The 18,316-nt window shown below is 39.0% G+C and overlaps 1 protein-coding gene across 1 annotated transcript in view; it reads left to right on the top strand.

The window, feature by feature from the left end:
* Positions 1 to 16,420, top strand: part of LOC127574338 (serine incorporator 1-like) — a 68,899-nt gene extending 52,479 nt beyond the window's left edge. Inside the window, exons 6-10 of the mRNA XM_052023268.1 lie at positions 1,690 to 1,859; positions 10,125 to 10,212; positions 13,054 to 13,222; positions 15,035 to 15,250; positions 15,704 to 16,420. Of these exons, the coding sequence (XP_051879228.1) occupies positions 1,690 to 1,859; positions 10,125 to 10,212; positions 13,054 to 13,222; positions 15,035 to 15,250; positions 15,704 to 15,857 (797 nt within the window). The 3' untranslated portion in view covers positions 15,858 to 16,420. The remainder of the gene's footprint in view (positions 1 to 1,689; positions 1,860 to 10,124; positions 10,213 to 13,053; positions 13,223 to 15,034; positions 15,251 to 15,703) is intronic.
* Positions 16,421 to 18,316: the final 1,896 nt, after the last annotated feature.

Raw genomic sequence — 18,316 nt, 5'->3', positions numbered from 1 at the left:
CTACCTCTGGATTCTCTGAGGGCATTTCCCTGCCAATTGCAGGCGGTAGTAATTTCTGAACTAATGTTTTCAAATGTTCACAGGCTGCTTTAATACTTGTCACCACTAGATGCCGCCACACAGCATTTCCAACATTTCAGTCTGGGACCTCTTGCTTCGTTAAAGCAGAAGCCCCAGTGTTTTGCTGGGTAATATTACAGAACAAACACTTAACATCTATTTACCTAGTATCCTTATGAAAATTTCAGACAACACAATATCTTATGTTATTTCTAGCTAATGTATTGTGGCATGCTGGGTATTGGTATCGGTTTATTATTGTCACTTGTACCAAGGTACAGTGAAAAGCTTGTCTTGCATACCGATCATACAGGTCAATTCATTACACAGTGCAGTTACATTGAGTTAGTACAGAGTGCATCGATATAGTACAGGTAAAAACAATAACAGTGCAGAGTAAAGTGTCACAGCTACAGAGAAAGTGCAGTGCAATAAGGTAGATCGTGAGGTCATATTCCATTTCATTGTATAAGGGAACTGTTCAATAGTCTTATCACAGTGGAATAGAAGCTGTCCTTAAGTCTGGTGGTACGTGCCTTCAGGCTCCTGTATCTTCTACCTGATGGAAGAGGAGAGAAGAGAGAATGTCCCGGGTGGGTGGGGTCTTTGATTATGCTGGCTGCTTCCAAGGAGGGGAGGCTGGTGTCCGTAATGCGCTGGGCTGTGTCCACAACTCCCTGCAGCTTCTTGCAGTCTTGGGGCAGAGCAGTTGCCGTACCAAGCCGTGATACATCCAGATAGGATGCTTTCTATGGTGCATCTGTAAAAGTTGGTGAGAGTCAAAGGGGACAAACCAAATTTCTTTAGCCTCCTGAGGAAGTAGAGGTGCTGGTGAGCTTTCTTGGCCGTGGCTTCTACGTGATTTGACCAGGACATGCTGTTGGTGATGTTCACTCCCAGGAACTTGAAGCAGTCTGACTTTTGCCTCCTTTTTGGGAATGTTTAGGAGGGTAACTCAAAGAATGGACAATATAAGCTGCCTTCACTCTTAGACTCAAAGGTCCATGACAAGAAAATGCAGCTGGGAAAATGGAAGCATCACACAATAATATCTTTAGGCCTGGAGATCATCTAGCTGCTGCTTGGAACCAAAGCTGGACAGCTCTGCAGCCAGGATAACCATTCTCCCCACACAGAGTTGGTTGTGCTTGCTGCTGAAATTGGGCTTGATGTGTTAAAAGATTTAAATATCTGCCTGTACAAAACTAAATGGCTCAAATTGAAATAGATCGGCCAAAGCCAAGCTTTACAGGGCACACACCTGGAACTCAAATGTTTCAGCACAAGTTAATGAATTCAGTCAGAAAATGAGAAAAGAATATTTGCAAGTCTGGAAAACCCAATTAGTTTCAGGAAGATCTGAGAGGAGCCGGCAGCAAGAATATGCAGCAGGATAAGTACAGGTATCAGACAAGGTCTTCAAGACTGGGCAATGTTTCAGCACCAGATATCATTCAAGTACATTTTTAGTTGGTGCTTTGTCAATCTTTTTAATGATTGGTACAAAATGACATTTAGTTCTTCTGCGTCATTTGTCATTTAATGACCTTGTTCTGAAATTATCTGGAGAATATTGGTGATGTCATTGTAACATTTTAATCACATTATTCTGTTTTTGTGTCTTTTCAGCACTTCTATCAGTTACATGCCTGAACTATGTTTTGTCATTAACCACTGCAATCCTCTGCTATGTGTTTTACACTGCAGTAGATGGCTGTATTGAAAATAAATTTGTTATTAGCTTCAACACACTTATTTGTGTTGTTGCCTCTTTAATAGCAGTTCATCCAAAGATCCAGGTAAGCACATGATATATTTCCTGATATCTTTTTACAACATTCTGTTTTAAAATGAAGACAGGACATCAGTAATTAAGATGTGCTTTATTTCTGAAAGCAATGCATAATTTAAATGGATCTATTTGATTTAAGATATCAAATGTTTTTTGTTGGTTTAAAAATTGGTATGATGATGAAGAGATATAGAAAAAATTGCAAGAATGACTTATAAATTAAAAGAAAATAATTGCTCCTTAATAGCTGATCTTCTTATCTGAATATGAGGAAAGTCATTATCATGCAGGCAGTGACCTAGCTATTTTCAATAGGATTTGTTTGATATCCTATTGATTATGGTACCCTGCCAATGAACTAAGGTTCATGAGTTCATTTCCAGCTTCACTAAATAATAAGATTGATGTTTAAAAATAGTTGGTAATTTCTAGCTGAGAACTGCCATTTTTATTCATTAAAACAACTAATTCACTGGTGCCTTCAGGGTAGGGAACATCCTTTTCCTGTGCTGTCTCACTTGCATGTCAGTCCAATCCCATACAGTATGTTTGGCAGTTTATACCTTCAAGGCAACTAGAGATGAGCAATAAATGCTGCCTTCCCAGTCTTACTGATGGAATAAAAATAATGTTACACTTTCTTTCGAAAGTTTGACATAAGATTATGGCTCCTTCAATTAATTTCCAGCAAAAAGGAAAGAAATGTCTGAAAATCTTTACAATAAAATCTGATTTATTTTCTCATGAATAGTTTCTATAACAAGAGACAGGGGAACCACAAAGAACTTAGTTAAGGTATCAGGCTGTAGCTTGGATTGGGTAGAAGAGCCTTTCTCAGGCTACGCAACAGAAAATTGATGTTAGAATAAATTGTGAAAACATGATAATCATGCAGTTCAGGTGATGTAACCAGCAGCTTCCTGTCAAGTTAGGTACATGGAGCACACGCAGAATGGACACACTTAGAGGATTTCAAGGAAAAACTGGTACATGTTCTTCTACCACACAAAGCATTGGCCTGTTACCCAGGACTTTTATAGTGCTCATTACCCCAAAGCAAAGTGATCTAAAGGGCCACAATCAAAGCTGACACTCACTCTGCAGTCTCCTGAGAATACTTAGAAGTCTACTTGCTGGCACTGTTGACCACAGTGACGTAGAGTGAGGAACATTGTCATTTCCACATATTACCTCACATCACTGTGAGCACCATACCACCTGGAATTGCAGATCAGTTGTTGAGAGAAGGGAAGATGCGCAAGGCAGCCTTGAGGGTGGAGGCATCTGCAGACCCTACCCCTCAAGAATGTTTCTGGACCCATACTTCTATCTCTAAGAAGCAATGTCTCCCTAAGTTGTTTACAAATCCAGTGTTGAAACAGATCTGGGATCTTCTGCAGATAGAGCTACGGTCATGTAAACATGCCTGGACTGCTCTACCTGTAGTTATGTTGGTCACCTTCACCCTGAACCTCTGGATCATTCTATATGGTCCATGCCATATTTTGTAGTTTGCTGTGTGCACTTTATGAGGGATGTCGCTGACATTCTTTGCTTAAAGAAGAGGGGCTTCCTCCCTTGTTCCTTCAGTAGAATGGATTAAGCTGAGCTGCACACACAGACCTGTGAGCACTGTGGCTTCCTAAAGTCTCCGGAAGTGAAAGACATCACATTTATGTGCTTCAGCTTCCATCCAGAACCCAAAGCATTTTATAAATCCTAAGGACAAAAATTATTATTCACTCAACACAACTCATGGCTGACCTTAAGAAGAAGTGTCTCATGGTCAGTGCCATGTATCTGGGGAGCTCACATGATACCTGTTTTAAGGTAGTTTCCTTTCCTGCCATACTTAAGTAGCCACAGATTGGATCTTGGGGGCCGGAACTCTTCACTGTTTTCTTGGCTAATGCTTGTGCACCTGAACAGGTTTATTTCAGTCAAAGGTTATCAACCTGAAACATTAACTCTGTGTTAACTGATCTGCTAAGTACTTCCACAATTTCTATATTATTACAGATTTCCAGCATCTGTAGGATTTTGTATTCCTCATAACAAGAAATTTCATTCCATCAATGTGCAGCTAGCGTGCAATCACAAGGAAATGTGAAGCAAGTGCTCCATACATGTATTCCCTTTACTTTGCAATGAGAGAAAGATGAGAATTTTTCTCATCTGTGTTCAGCCAGTGGTTTGATGCAGCCAATGAGGGTGACAGTCAGGCAGTTCCCTATATTGGATAACGACTGCATTGAGGAGCAGTGATGGATGAATAAATGGGGAAGCATTTTGATTCATTTTTCAGGATGCGAGTGTTTCTGGCTTGACGGGCATTTATCGCTCATCTTTATTCAGCCATGAGAATGCAGTGGAGAGCTGCTGCCTTGAAGTGCTGCAGTCCTTCTGGTACTCCCACAGTGCTGCAGGGAGAGAGTTCTGGGATTTCGACCCAACATGATGAAGGAAGAACGATGTATTTCCAGGATGCTTTATGAGCTAAAGGAGACACTTCTTGGAGAAATTGCAAGTGAACCTGCTGCCCTTGAACTTCTTGGTGGGAGAGGATGCAGATTTAGGAGGTGCTGTTGGAAAATCCTGGGCGAGTGACTGCAGTGCGTTTTGTGGATGGTACACTGTGCATCGTTGGCAGAGGAAATTAATGATTGGGATGGTGGATGGACTGACAATTAAGTGGGCTGCTTTGTCCTGGATGGAATTTGGCATCTTGTGTTATTGGAGTCCAGTCACCCAACCAAGTGGAAAGTATTTCATCATGTTCCTGATTTGTGTCCTGCTGATGGTGGAAAGATTCAGGAAACGTGGGGTTATGCACTTTTTTAGGAAGAATAAAGGAGAAAATTCAGAAATCGGAGGTGCAAGGGGACTTGGGAGTCCTAGTTCAGGATTCCCTCAAGGTTAACTTGCAGTTTGAGTCAGTAGTAAAGAAGGCAAATGCAATGTTAGCATTCATTTCAAGAGGACTAGACTATAAAAGCAAGGATGTATTGCTGAAGCTTTATAAGGCTTTGGTCAGACTGCATTTGGAATATTGTGAGCTATTTTGGGCCCCATATCTAAGGAAGGATGTGCTGGCTGTGGAGAGGGTCCAGAGGAGATTTACAGGAATGATCCCAGGAATGAAAGGCTTAACATATGAGGAGCATTTGATATCTCTGAACCTGTACTCGATGGAGTTTAGAAGGATGGGGGGGGGGACATTGAAACTTACCAGATACTGAAAGGTCTGGATAGAGTGGACGTGGAGAGGACATTTCCATTAGTAGGAGAGTCTAGAACCAGAGGGCACAGCCTCAGGATGAAGGGGGCATCCTTTTCAAACTGAGATGAGGAGGAATTTCTTCAGCCAGGGGTTGGTCAATGTGGAATTCGTTGCCGCAAAGGGCTGTGGAGGCCAAGTCATTGGATGTATTTAATGCAGAGGTGAATAGGTTCTTGATTGGTAAGAGGGTTAAGGGTTATGGAGAGATGGCAGGAGAACAGGGTTGAAAAAATCAGCCATGATTGAATAGCGGAGCAGACTCGATGGGCTAAATGGCCTAATTCTGCTCTCATATCTTATGGTCTTATGAAAAGGCTTCGGGATGCTAGAGAATGTTACTTTCCGCAGGATAACCAACCACTGAATTGTTCTTGTAGTACTTCATGTGGCTGGTTCAGTTGAACTTCTGGTCATTGGTGACATCCAGAATGTTGAACATGGGGGACTCTGCAAAGGTAATGTCATTGAACCTTAAAGGTTGCTGGCCAGACAAAGGCAAAAACTGAAGATGCTGTGAACCTGAAATAAAAAAAGAAAACAGTAGAAGTTCTCAGCAGGTGCACCAGGAACAGGAGCTGCTTGAAATCTGAAATAAAGGAGAATGCTGGGAAAACACAATAAGTCAGGCAGCATCTGTGGAGGGAGAAGAACCAAGTAACATTAGAACTGGGCAAGTATTGAAAAGCAAATTAAAACAAAACTATAGAAGCTAGAAACCTGAGACAAAAACAGGAAGTGTTGAAAATGGTGTGCCAAGTGGCTCGATTCTCATTTTTGGGGATGGTCATCACCTGGCATTTTGTGGCACATTTGCCACTTGCCACGTGTCACTCCATGCCTAAGTGTAGTCTCCATCTTGCTGCATGCAAACATGGACTGCTTCACTTAATGAATTGAAGGTTCCCCCACTTCCGGCTTTATGAGACAAAAAAGGACCATAGATGACCCAGCCAAAGTTTTGTGTGCCTCTGTGGGGAAGAAAATGGGTGCTCTTCAAACCCAAGTGTGCTTAAGACATCAAGAGACAGAGTAAAAGTCCTGGCCTGGAGGGTTCAGGTGAATCAGCAACTAAACTCACCTTTCCTAAACTGGTCCCAACATTAAACTGCTCTCAACAACTTCCAATAAGGTTTTCTTTGTGGAAACAACAGGTTTCTTCCTGTTATTATCCTATTTCTTACTGCATGTATCAATACCTTAAGCAATACATCTTTAAATTAAGGTGCAGCCTCATGATAATCCTGATTCCATCATTAAATCCTCGTCAATTTGTATAAATATCCAGCCACTCTGAATTTGTATTGGCCTTTGTGTTCCATTACATCAACATGGGTGCAACTTATACTGGGGATGCAGAGCCTGGATTTAAAATTGTAATTCTTCTGACTCAGAGCAGAATTTTGGGTTATTATTAGCCCTACTGAGTTTCAGAAAGTTCTATACAGGTTTTCATACTTACTGCCTTTCGTCCAGTTCCCTGATTTTAATTTCCATCACAAAGTAGCTTTTTTTTTCTAAAACAGAAACAGTGGCTAACTTGGCCTACATCCAGCAATGAAACAATAAAATGGAGGAATCACATCAACACATGTGCAAATTCAATTATAAGATGCACATCATGCAGCTAGAACAGTTCCTTTGTTTTCATTTAATATTTAATTGCTATTGGGGTGGACAATCATTGTCTATTATTCACATTATATAATAAAACCAAATTTTGAAACATCATGCAGCCACTGCTGTGCTGTATTCCTACTGCAGGCAATGAAGGATGAATGTGTTGCATCCTTGCTTTGTGTGATGGTTTCGGATCCATTTCCCAATCCAGGACTTGAGCATGTAATTGAAGGTTGAGACTCCATGGGAGTGCTGCATTATATGAGAGGCATTTTCTTTGAATGTTAATTAAAAGTCATGTTTCCCTGTTTGGGTAGCTATAAAGGATTCCATGACACCAAAGAAGTGCATGTGAGGTCTCCAGAGTGATGTTCTCCCTTGAAGGTTGCCAACAAAAATAGAAACCTGGTTATTTACTTAATAACTCTTTGTAAGGTCTTATGGTGCACAAAGTAGCAGTCACAAAGCAGTGTCAATGTTTCAGAAAAAATTCAGTTTTGTGAAAAACAGAAAATAATATAGTTCAAACAAAAGCAATTGAATGATTCCATGTGCAGCAATATTGATTTGAACTTTAAAGATGCAGTTTTAAAGTGGAATATTTGTAAATGTGTTTGTGTTTAATAAAGGATATTTAGTCCGTAAGTGACACAGAAATGTTTTTGGCATATTAATTATGCAAATGAGTCAGATTTATATTTAAAACATTCTAATTAATAAATTAGGATATCATAAATAAAAAAAAATCCTGTTGTACGTTCAATTCAATCACTAGTACCTTCAATTCTGCTGCAGGCACATTTCTGATGCTGATGCATCAGGGTGGTCACTGAAGCTGCCTGCACTTGCATCAACTTACCTAGTGATGAAGTGAAAAAGGATAAAAGAGCCCTTGCACTAGTCACCACTATGGTGCAATGCGCTATTGACTGCATGCATATTGTGTTTTATGCTTCCTATAGCTAGCCTGGCAGCTTTATCAATTGATAGGAATTCTTCAGCAGGGATACGGCTAATGAGCAACCAAAAGTAGATTACCACATAGGTCTGTGCTCCTCGTCCCAAAAGCAGTCATCACTCATCCTGCTCCACTCCTCTGGGCTGCGCTAATTCTGACCATCTGACTGTTAGGCATGTTCGAACCATGTTTGCTCCAATAGGATGAGAAAATTAACTCAGAGTACTAGAGCTATACAGCACAAAAATGGGCCCTCGGCCCACCTTGTCTATACTGACCATTGTACCTATCTACACTAATTCCATTTGCCTGTGTAGGTCCGCAGCCTTCTGTACCTTGGCTGTTCATGTGCCTGTCCAGCTGCCTCTTAAATGTTGTGATTGTATTTGCCTCTACCACTTCCTTTGGTAGCACTTCTCACAGATCAACGCATTGAAATAAGTTTGCAATCTAATATAAAATATTACAAAACATTTAAAGGAAAATATTAAGCTAATTTCCTGTGAAGAATCATGCACTGGAGTAGGAATTGTGATTTTGTTCCCTGGTGGTTCTTTATATATGGACTAAAAGAAATGCAATATTCATCTTCAGGGCTGGTCATTTGCCCTCTTTAGGTCACCCTCATCTAAATGTGGCAGGACCTTGTCAACAGGAAATCTTTCAGGGTTTTCAAGATGAAAATACCTTCATCTAAAATCTTGAAAAGACTTAATTCTTACTAAATGTAAGTAGAAATTGACCACATTGCCACTATCCTCCACCCACACCCCCACTTTCCCTTGCACTCCACACATCTTGGTTCATTTTGCAGGACAGCCTGAAAGAATTTGACAGCCTGACACAATGGAGCACATAATTGGCAGTGGTAGATCATTTGGGTGAGGGGTTGGGATTGAAAGCAATGTGATGATAGTTGGCTGGACTCCATAGATTTTCAGCCTCCTCTAACCTCTTCCAATCTATTTGTCGCCTGCCCAGCCCTGGCAGATCTGACCCATTTACCCGTCAGCTCACTCGCCTAACTTATGATCTTCCGAGCTCATTCTTGTACTTTCCAGCTTATTTGTCTGCCAACCAGGAGCACTTTAAGCCTATGTCGTCCCACATACTGTTAGAGTGACCCAGAACACAAACCTACTGACTGTTCTCAGACCCAGCACTATTATCTTTGATTGTGCCTAGATCCAGCACTTCACCTCAGTCCTCTGACCAGGTTATTCCCTTCTCTGAAGATACCCTTCCATGTTCAAAACTTTGCTTTCTTCTGACTATAGCTGTTAACTACCCCTCTTCAATGTTTTAGTTTGATGTGGGAAAACATGAAATTGTTCAGGAAAAATAAAAGAGAAGCATATTGTCTACATGGTGAGAGATTGCAGAGCTTGGAGATGCAGAGGGATTGGATGCCTTAGTGCATGATTCACAAAAAGCTAGTATGGAGGTACTGCAAGTAATTGGAAAAGCTAATAGAATTTATTGCTCGGGGAATGAATACGAAAGTATGGATGTTATGTTTCTATTATAATAGGGTTTCAGTGAAACTTCATCTGGAGTACTTTTTTAAGGAAGAAAGTGTTGGAAGCTGTTCAGAGAAAGTTTACTGGATTAATACGTGAAATGAGTGGATTATCTTATGAGGAGAGGCTAGAGAGGCTCTGCTTGTATCCCCTCTATGCCCTCCCGTATTTGACAAGTCCACCTTCGGAAAAAGTCCCTGACTATCTACCCTATCTAAGCCTCTTGTAATTTTATATACTTATATTCCTTCTTGTCTCACACTAAAGGGATATGGAGAATAACTGCATCGAAACAATAGCAATGTTTAAACGAGACTCACAGATACAGGTAACAAGGTGAATAAGAAAAAGAGTCAGAGACTACAGTGAAGGTGGCATGATGGGAAAGGCCTGTGATCACCCCACACAGTGTACAGACACAAGGTTGGAAGGCAAAGATATTCACAGTAACGTAAATGGGAAATGGGCAGGGAAGTGGCTAGAGCAGGGGTTCATTTATTGACTTCAGAGGACTGTCATCCATAGCAACTGTAGCAAAGTAAATTAGGTGCTGCACTGAGCAGCTGCCAGGGAACTCCCCGAGTTTAATTTGTACATTTTAGATTTATTGGTAGCACCAAGTGATTTTCAGAACATTTAAATTACATGGGAAATTTTAAGAGTCAGTTTAACCAATATCTTAAAATGCTTTGGTGCTATATGAGAACAGGTACATGCTGATTTACATTGATAACTTTTAGATTGCACAATATTGCAGTGAGCAGCAAAGATTATGATCAATATAATTTGAAAGAATATCATTTGGCTTAATGTCAGATCCTGAAAGTTGAACAAGTTAAGATTAAGAATGCTTCCTATACACATCAATGATCTTTACTGAATTTTCTTCAATTGTAGGAATTTCAGGTTTGTACTGGTCTTCAACCCTCCATCATCACTCTGTATATTATGTACCTTACCTGGTCAGCGATGACAAATGAGCCTGGTAAGTAGATTATTTTCTCTAAAAATGAATATATCCTTCTCATTTTCAGGTGCAAATCTAATTTTACTATCTGAATTTAAATTAGTTACACATGCCAAGAAAATAATGTATTCTAATCCTGATCTTCTGTGTTATGTAATGTTTGCTTTTCCTTCTTCACAAAATGAATAAAGCGTTGTTATAATAATTTTAAATTAAAAAAAAACTTGATGCACATTGGATAGTGTGCAATGTAGAATAACAAATTGATTTCTGTAAAATCAATCACATTTTATAGCCATAGTCACTGGAAATATGTGGGTCTGCAAATCCAGCAATTATGTTGCAGTTGTGCCTGCCGGGAACAATTACCTGGTTGAAAGGAAAATTATAGTTTTTAGATTGTGTTGCAAAATTCTTTACCAGCTTATCTAAAATTGCACTGACTGGGTAAAATAATCACATCATTATTTGCATCTATTCAGTAAATTAAACCAAAGAACATTGCAAAAGGTAACAGCCATGTCAATTAAATTAGATCCTGCTGTCAGCATTGAAGACATTCAGAGATGGCGCTTTGCTGAAAGACATTCCAACATGAAGTATTTTTAATTGTTCAATATCAGCTTCTTTTGAAGAAACCCAAATAGTCATCAATGACAAAGTTATCATCAATCAAAAAGGTATAAACCAGTATAGGATTTAATTATCACTAATGGCTATCATCACTGTTTCATTAGCTTCATTTCAGAATAAACTGATTTATTGTTTCATGCTCCTCAAAGAGGTGAGGAAAAAGGTATGCTCATGAATTTAAAACAAATAGTATCAATACTCCAAGATGTACTTTGGATGAAAGTACAACATGTTATGAATGAAAGTACTGAAGCATGGTTGCTAAATTTGTTCATAACACAGATGTAGGTAGGAAAACAAGTTGTAAAGAGGACGCAAGGAGGCTACAAAAGGCATGCAGCTAGGTCAAGTCAATGGGCAAAAATCTGGCAGATGGAGCACAATAATTGGAAATGTGAAATTATCCATCTTGCCAGGAAAAATAAAAAAAAAGGAAACATACATAAGTGCAATGGTAAGTGATTGCAGAGCCTGGATATGCAGAGGGATCTGAGTGTTCCAGTACACATTTCACAAAAGGCTGTGATGCAGATACAGCACGTAAATTGGAAAGTTATCATTTTATTATTAGTGGAATTCATTTTAAAAGATGGGAGGTTATGCTTCAGTCATGTTATTAGTATCCCAATCTACTTTTAATTGACATTTTTTTAGATGTTACACAGCAGTATAATAAATGTTTGAGTGAACCAGGTGAATTTGAATAAAGCATGGGAAACAAAATCTAATGAGCTTAAAGGGAGTGAAGGAAACATATTAAAGTTGGGATAGATACACATATTTAAATGAAGATTTACAATGAGTGTTACATTTCTTTCCTATTCCAAATTTTTCAACTTCCATATTTTTGATCACCAGCCTAGGTAGATTCTAAGTCCCCATGCCCTCCAGCTTTGGTACCTGAGTAAATCTTTGCTAAAGCATGCAGGATATGGAATGGAGCAGTGCAGGATGTGTAACGGAGCAGTGCAGGATGTGTAACGGAGCAGTGCAGGACGTGGATCGGAGCAGTGCAGGACGTGGATCGGAGCAGTGCAGGACGTGGATCGGAGCAGTGCAGGACGTGGAACGGAGCAGTGCAGGACGTGGAACGGAGCAGTGCAGGATGTGGAACGGAGTAGTTCTTTATAAAATGAAAATGCTCGAAACACTCAGCATGCCAGGCAATAAGTGCAGAAAAAGCAACAAAGTTGACATTTCAGCTTGAAGACGCTTCATCTGAACTTTCCCAGGATCTGCAGTTCTTTGGTTTTTAAGAATGGCCTTTCTGTTGATTGTTTTAAATACAGGAAGTGTTCTTGTCTTTATGTGGTTTACCAGCAGCTCAGAAAGTAGTTGAGGATCTCAGAAACATAAACCTGATTTTAGGTTTAAACAAATTACAAACAAATGAATGTAATAATATAATGCATATTTATAATATGTTTTCAACCCAAGGTAACGAACAGTATACTCAAGTATTCTTTTACAGTTGCCTTTTAAATGTCCAGTTTCTTTTTTTTGTAATAATTTCTAATTATGGGATCCAACTAATCAACTGTATCTTTTGGTTAAGATTTCAATTGCTCATTTAGTTTCTGCACATAAGCACCCTTTGAAGAGTTGCCAAGCCTTAGATTTTAATGACTAATCTTCAGATTCAAAAATAACCTAACTGTAGCACTTACACAGTACGCAGCTACTTGCAGAATGTGCAAGGGTTGGATTCTCTGCTCACTGCAAATTGATTTAGCAGGTGACAGTTGGGTATCTTTTGAACTTCATGTATTGTGACTGAAAGCAAAAGAGTATCAGGCAGACTGGAAAAGATAGAACCATCTCATTTTTTTGTCAGAATTATCTTAAAATTCTGACCTTTCTCACAGTTAGTTAAGTAAAACACTTGAACTTCCGTTTGCATATCAAAAGGAAATTGCTTTCTCTCAATAGAAACTCTTGATTAGTTAGAATGAATGTCCAAATGAATAACAATCAAGTTATTTTAATTACAGTAAAAAAAACCTTAGTTATTATTTGCAATTAAATATGTTACAAATACACTATGGCTTCTGTAGCCTTGGATTTGAAGCTGATTTGTTGCATGATAATGAACACTTTACCAAAAGGTACTTCTTGATAGAATACATTAATCATGGAATTATTAACCAACATGAAATATTTTTTGATGATTAAAAGATGAACTTTACTTCACCATAAGTGTAACCTTTGGTTGTATTTTGCTTTCAGATGATAAATGCAATCCCAACATAATGAGCTTTTTTGAACAGACATCTCCCAGCTCTGACTTTGATAACAACACTGCAATCACAACTGATGCCTTAGACAGAGGATTAAAATGGGATATCCAAAGCATTGCAGGATTGGTCTTATTTCTTATTTGCATCTTGTATTTGAGGTAATCATGAGCTGTATTTGCTTTAGTACTTTATTCCCAATGTACACTGGGCTTCTGCATTATTTTAGACAAAAGCAGTAATGTAACCAGTATTATCAAGAAGTCAGACTAATTACATTGGGAAAATACAGACAAGAGCAGGGCATTCTTCAAGTTTGTTTTACAGATTATGAAAATGACAGCTGATCTGTGTGTCAGTGTTAGTTCTGATCTGATCTCACAGCATTTTACGGAGAGATTTTCAGATTATCACTAACCTATGCTATGAAGATGTGCTTCCTGGTATCACCCCACAGTGGTCTAGTACTCAATGTCACAATCAGATTATCCTTTCATTATCAATGTATGAATATATGACTACATGGTGTACTGATGTGTAAATAAGATAGTAAGACATACACATATTGGTCTCATTACATTTAATACATGGAACAAGGACCACTTCTCCTCTCCTCATTGTTGATGGACTAGAATAAAGGATACAATCTTGTTTTGAAGTTCTTGGTGTTCTACTGTTACTCAAGTACTTAGAACTTACCAACACTCTCAGCCTTGTTCAGAGCCACGACAGTCACTACAACCTGTTCTTACAATTTACCACTTTTAGCCCTTGTGTCGATCTGGCACATCGTTCTTCTTCCTGGGATAGAGTGCCAAAACCTGAACGTAGTTTTCCCAGTGCACTCTCACCAGCTGCATCATAACTTGGATCCCTTGATATCCAGCAATATTTTTGATTAGAGATTAGGTTCCAATAGTCTTTAAAATTATTTTTGTATGGATCCAACGGCTCCTAGTGATGCGTGCGTGTGTGTGCGTGCGTGTTTATGTGTGCGTGTTTGTGTGTGTGTGTGCATGTGTGTGTGCGCGCGTGTGTGTGGGCTGTGTTTACATGAGCCCCTAAATCTCCAAGCTCCTCTACAGTTCCTTCACCTTCCTCTACTAAGACCAAAAGGAGTGACCAACCTCCATTAGATAATCTCGCTCCACTTTGGTTTTTACAGAAAATGTTGAACAACGTTCATTCACTACCAACAATTTTCAACATTAGGAGAGAGCAGACTCTGCTCATTCTGGCTTCTGTAAAGTATAACATTGAAAATAGAATGCAACTTGCAGGAACTAGGTCGATTTCAAAGTCTGGGGTACAGATGGGAACGAAGAAACAACAGCAGGCCATTTCAAATTATTAATTCAACTAGCATCAGGTGAGTGTACAACTTTGATTTTTGGCTAGGCAGCACACCCCAGAGTAGTATAAATAGACAATGACATGACCACAGAATGCTGACACATTGACTACTGTACATTTCTGGACACAGCCTAATTACAAGGATATCCAGGCAGGATTGAAAAGACTGATATTGTTTCTCTTGCAGGAGAGAAGATTCAAAGGAGTTGTTATTTAAGTATTCAAGCTTATTGAGGGAATAAATAAACAGAATATTTGAGATTCCCACAAACTGCACAACCAGAGCATTTGGGCTCACACTTAGATACACTTAGAAAAGGGAAGATGCATAGAAGTACAGGTTTGTGTTTTATGTTTGTGGTGGTAACTATGAGCAACAGATTGTCTAGAGAGTAAGACTGTGGAAAAAGATTAAAGGAAGGCTCGAGAGATACGAGGATGTAGAAGATAAGGGGTGTAGGGCTGGTCAGGAGGACTTAAACAGTTCATTCATCCGGTTCCTTCCCAGAGCTGCATTCTTCTAAGTTCCTAAGCCCTTTAGTGTATTTTACAATCACAGCTTATTAAAACTGAGCACTATTGATTTTTTAACTAATTCTATTGATATTGTGTTTTGTCAGCATTAGGAAGTCGAGCTGCACACAGAGGCATGGCCAGTCCATCAATAATACTGATGCTGGCTCTTTGGAAAGTGTATCAATCCAGGAGGGCTGTGAAGAAGTGCATCGGTTTCAGGATAATGAAAAGGAAGGGGTTCATTACAGTTACTCTTTTTTCCACTTCATTCTTTTTCTGGCAGCCATGTATGTTATGATGACACTAACTAACTGGCACAGGTAAGAGAAAAGCAATATTTTTGAAGCATATTCTTAACATTAAAAATATAGGCTTCAAGTCTTCAAATATTTACAATTTTAAGGCACTGTATTCTGTGAAGTCTCACCAATCAGGTCAGAGCTGGCTTTGTTGAGGAAGTTTTGCCGGGAGCTTAAGATACCGGTGTCAATTAACTGTGAGTGCTTCACTCCTCTGAGGAAATTTCATGCCAATATATTTGGCCAAAGGTCCTGTTAACCCTCTTTTAGCAGAGATGATAACATTACTCTAAAATGATCAATGGTTGTGTTGGAATATCAGACACAGATATTATGCATTTGTATCCAATTATCCTGCAGAATAATTTCATGGCCATAGTTCACAGAGAAGTCTGATTTTAGTCTATAAATGATAAAGCCATTAATCGGAATTTTAAGATAATTTATAATAACCTTCTTGCATTCCATGTCTAGTCATAGACCTGATTTCAAGAGCATTTCAAGCAGTTGGATTGCAGTATGGATGAAGATTGCTTCCAGCTGGGTGTGCAGTTCCCTTTACATCTGGACTCTTCTGGCTCCTCTGGTTCTGTCCAAGCAAGAGGATTTTGAAGAACACCTAAACTGAGAATGAAGTGGAAAAAGCAGCATGGAAGAGGAGTTCATTTACTCAACCCTGAGATACTTAATAAAACCTATCTTAGCAAATAACAGCTCTACATCAATCTAAATATACATACTCAAACTGCCATTAATCTTTGTGGCCAAAGAACATGCATCAGAGTTATTGATAAATAAGTTAATGATTTAACCATGGGTAACCTGCTCATTGGATTGATAATGGATATCAGATGAATTTCCATTGTGAGGACTAAACATTCTGTTATTTGTGGAGTCTGTGAGGTAATTATAATTTTTCTGTGCATGTATACACCAACACTAGTGCACACAGTTGCAAAGATTAAGAGAATACAGAAAAAATGTCAACCAACTACAGAAATTGTGGGAGAAGGGTCACATAGATTGATAATCATTTTAGTCACTATGGCCATTATTAGTTCTGAGATTTTTTTAACTAACTCTGACTTTGCTTGTATCTGTAGTCATCATGGCTTGTAATAACCATAATGTGTACTACCAAAATGATGATATTGTTATCACATATATAGCAATAAAATATATCATTCCAATACTTCTAGATTATTGAATAGCAATGTCATTTCAGCTGCTTCCCTTTGGATTGAGGGTGACTTGCTTCCACTCTTGTCGGTTCTGAGGCGAATCATGAGGCCAGTGTGGAATCTGCAGATTCTGCCACAGGTGAGTCAGGAGAGCAAATGGGTCATTTCAGTAGTTTGGTGCTCCTTCTGTTGTTAACACTGGGCTTCCGTGTGCTCTGAATGAATGGACTCAAAGTTATCAGTGCTCCATTATCTGCTTCTTCACTTTGAGCAGCGTGGTCCAGAGTTGACTACAGATTAGTCGGAATTTTTCTTCTCTCTTAAAGAAGCTTGAGTCATTTCCTCTGTCCAGCTGGTAATCTCTTGCCAGGACAGAACTCAGAGCAGAGGGCCTGCTTCAAGTGTCTGGTGTTGGGTGTGCAAATAACATAGCCTTCCCATTGGAAATGGTTGGGTGTAATTAGGTCCCAATACTGGGATTGTTGGCCTGAGAGAGTACATTCTATATCCCATCTCATCATCATAAAACTTCTTGAATTTAACCATATTATAAACCCTTATGACAATGTAATCTTTCCTTAATGTCCTATAAATTTAAAAGTTAATGGATATAGAAATACATCTCAGCGCACATACATGTATTACTAACAGCTATATCAGAGCACTTCTACCTCCAAATTAGAATGCTTGTAATTTTTGTGTTTAATGCTGTCCATCATGCAGTACTTCTGTGAAAGTATTGAGTATCAAGTAAGGCATAAGAATTATTTATTAGACCCTACTGATTATTTTATGTTCTGGTAAAGAAGATCACTGGAGCTGATCTTTCTGCAAAGCTTCTTGTGCCGCAATACACTGGAATGCCTTGCAGCAAAACTGTGGAATTTAAGTTGCAACAATTCCTTTCATAGCACAGCTTAGGGAGCCAGCACTCTGCCTCTGGTGGTTTTCGTTGCTTTTAATCCTTTCTTAGGATGCAGGTGTCACTTAAAAAGAAACTAAATTTAGAGATCAGCTTTAGTCATACTGAGAAGCAACCTATGGCAGAACAACCAAGTGCTAAAAATCTTTAAAGGTGGTCAAGAGGGGGTCTTGTCACAACACTGGTTTAGGTTATTTAACACGATATGTCACATTGGTTAAGGGAACAAGCCTGAGAAAATTGTGAAGCCAACTGTTGGAAATAGTTGTTGCTTAGCACTTCCGTGGAATAAAACTGCTTGTAGTTTAAAAGTCCTTGTATGGATGTTGGACAGGCCTTGTTGAACGTGTTCATGGACTGGTTTATTATCTTAACAATTGCAAACAGAGCTGAGGACTGTGCAGGTAATGCTGGGCATCACTATTTCTCACCTTATGATGAAGGGCAACTCATTGGTTGTGTGAGATCAATAAACTGCTATCCACTGCTTTGGAAAAGATCAACACCACATACACTTACAATAAAGCTTGGCTGTAACAGAAACCTGAAATGAGTTTTATTGAATGCTGCCTACCTGAAACATTATTTGTGTTTCCCCTCCAGAGATGCTTCCTGAACTGCAGAGTGTTTTCAGCATTTCCTGTTTGCAGCTGAAAGTATTTTATGCTGCTCCTTTGCTTGTAGTGAGATACTTCTCTATTCCCTGGATGAACACAGATATTCCTCATTCCCTGTGTGCTCCTATAGAATTCCCAGATCTTCAAATATGAGTGTGTTAACTTGGATGCAAGTAATAGAGTTCTGAAATTGAAATTTTCTTTTGTGGGCAAAACATTGATTATATTGGCAGATAAAAAATGATTTCCTGAATAATGAAGCAAATCGTCAGTAAAAAGTTTTATTTTTGAATCTTTTTTCTATATTGTATCTGACTGCCAAAGTCCTTGCTCATTTTAACCAATTAGTAATACTCTTAATATTTAC

The sequence above is a fragment of the Pristis pectinata genome, chromosome 9 (genome assembly GCF_009764475.1).
Source record: "Pristis pectinata isolate sPriPec2 chromosome 9, sPriPec2.1.pri, whole genome shotgun sequence".
In the NCBI taxonomy this organism is placed as follows: Eukaryota; Metazoa; Chordata; class Chondrichthyes; order Rhinopristiformes; family Pristidae; genus Pristis; species Pristis pectinata.
The sequence above is the reverse complement of the archived record's forward strand: the minus strand, read 5'-3'. Positions and strand labels throughout refer to the sequence as shown.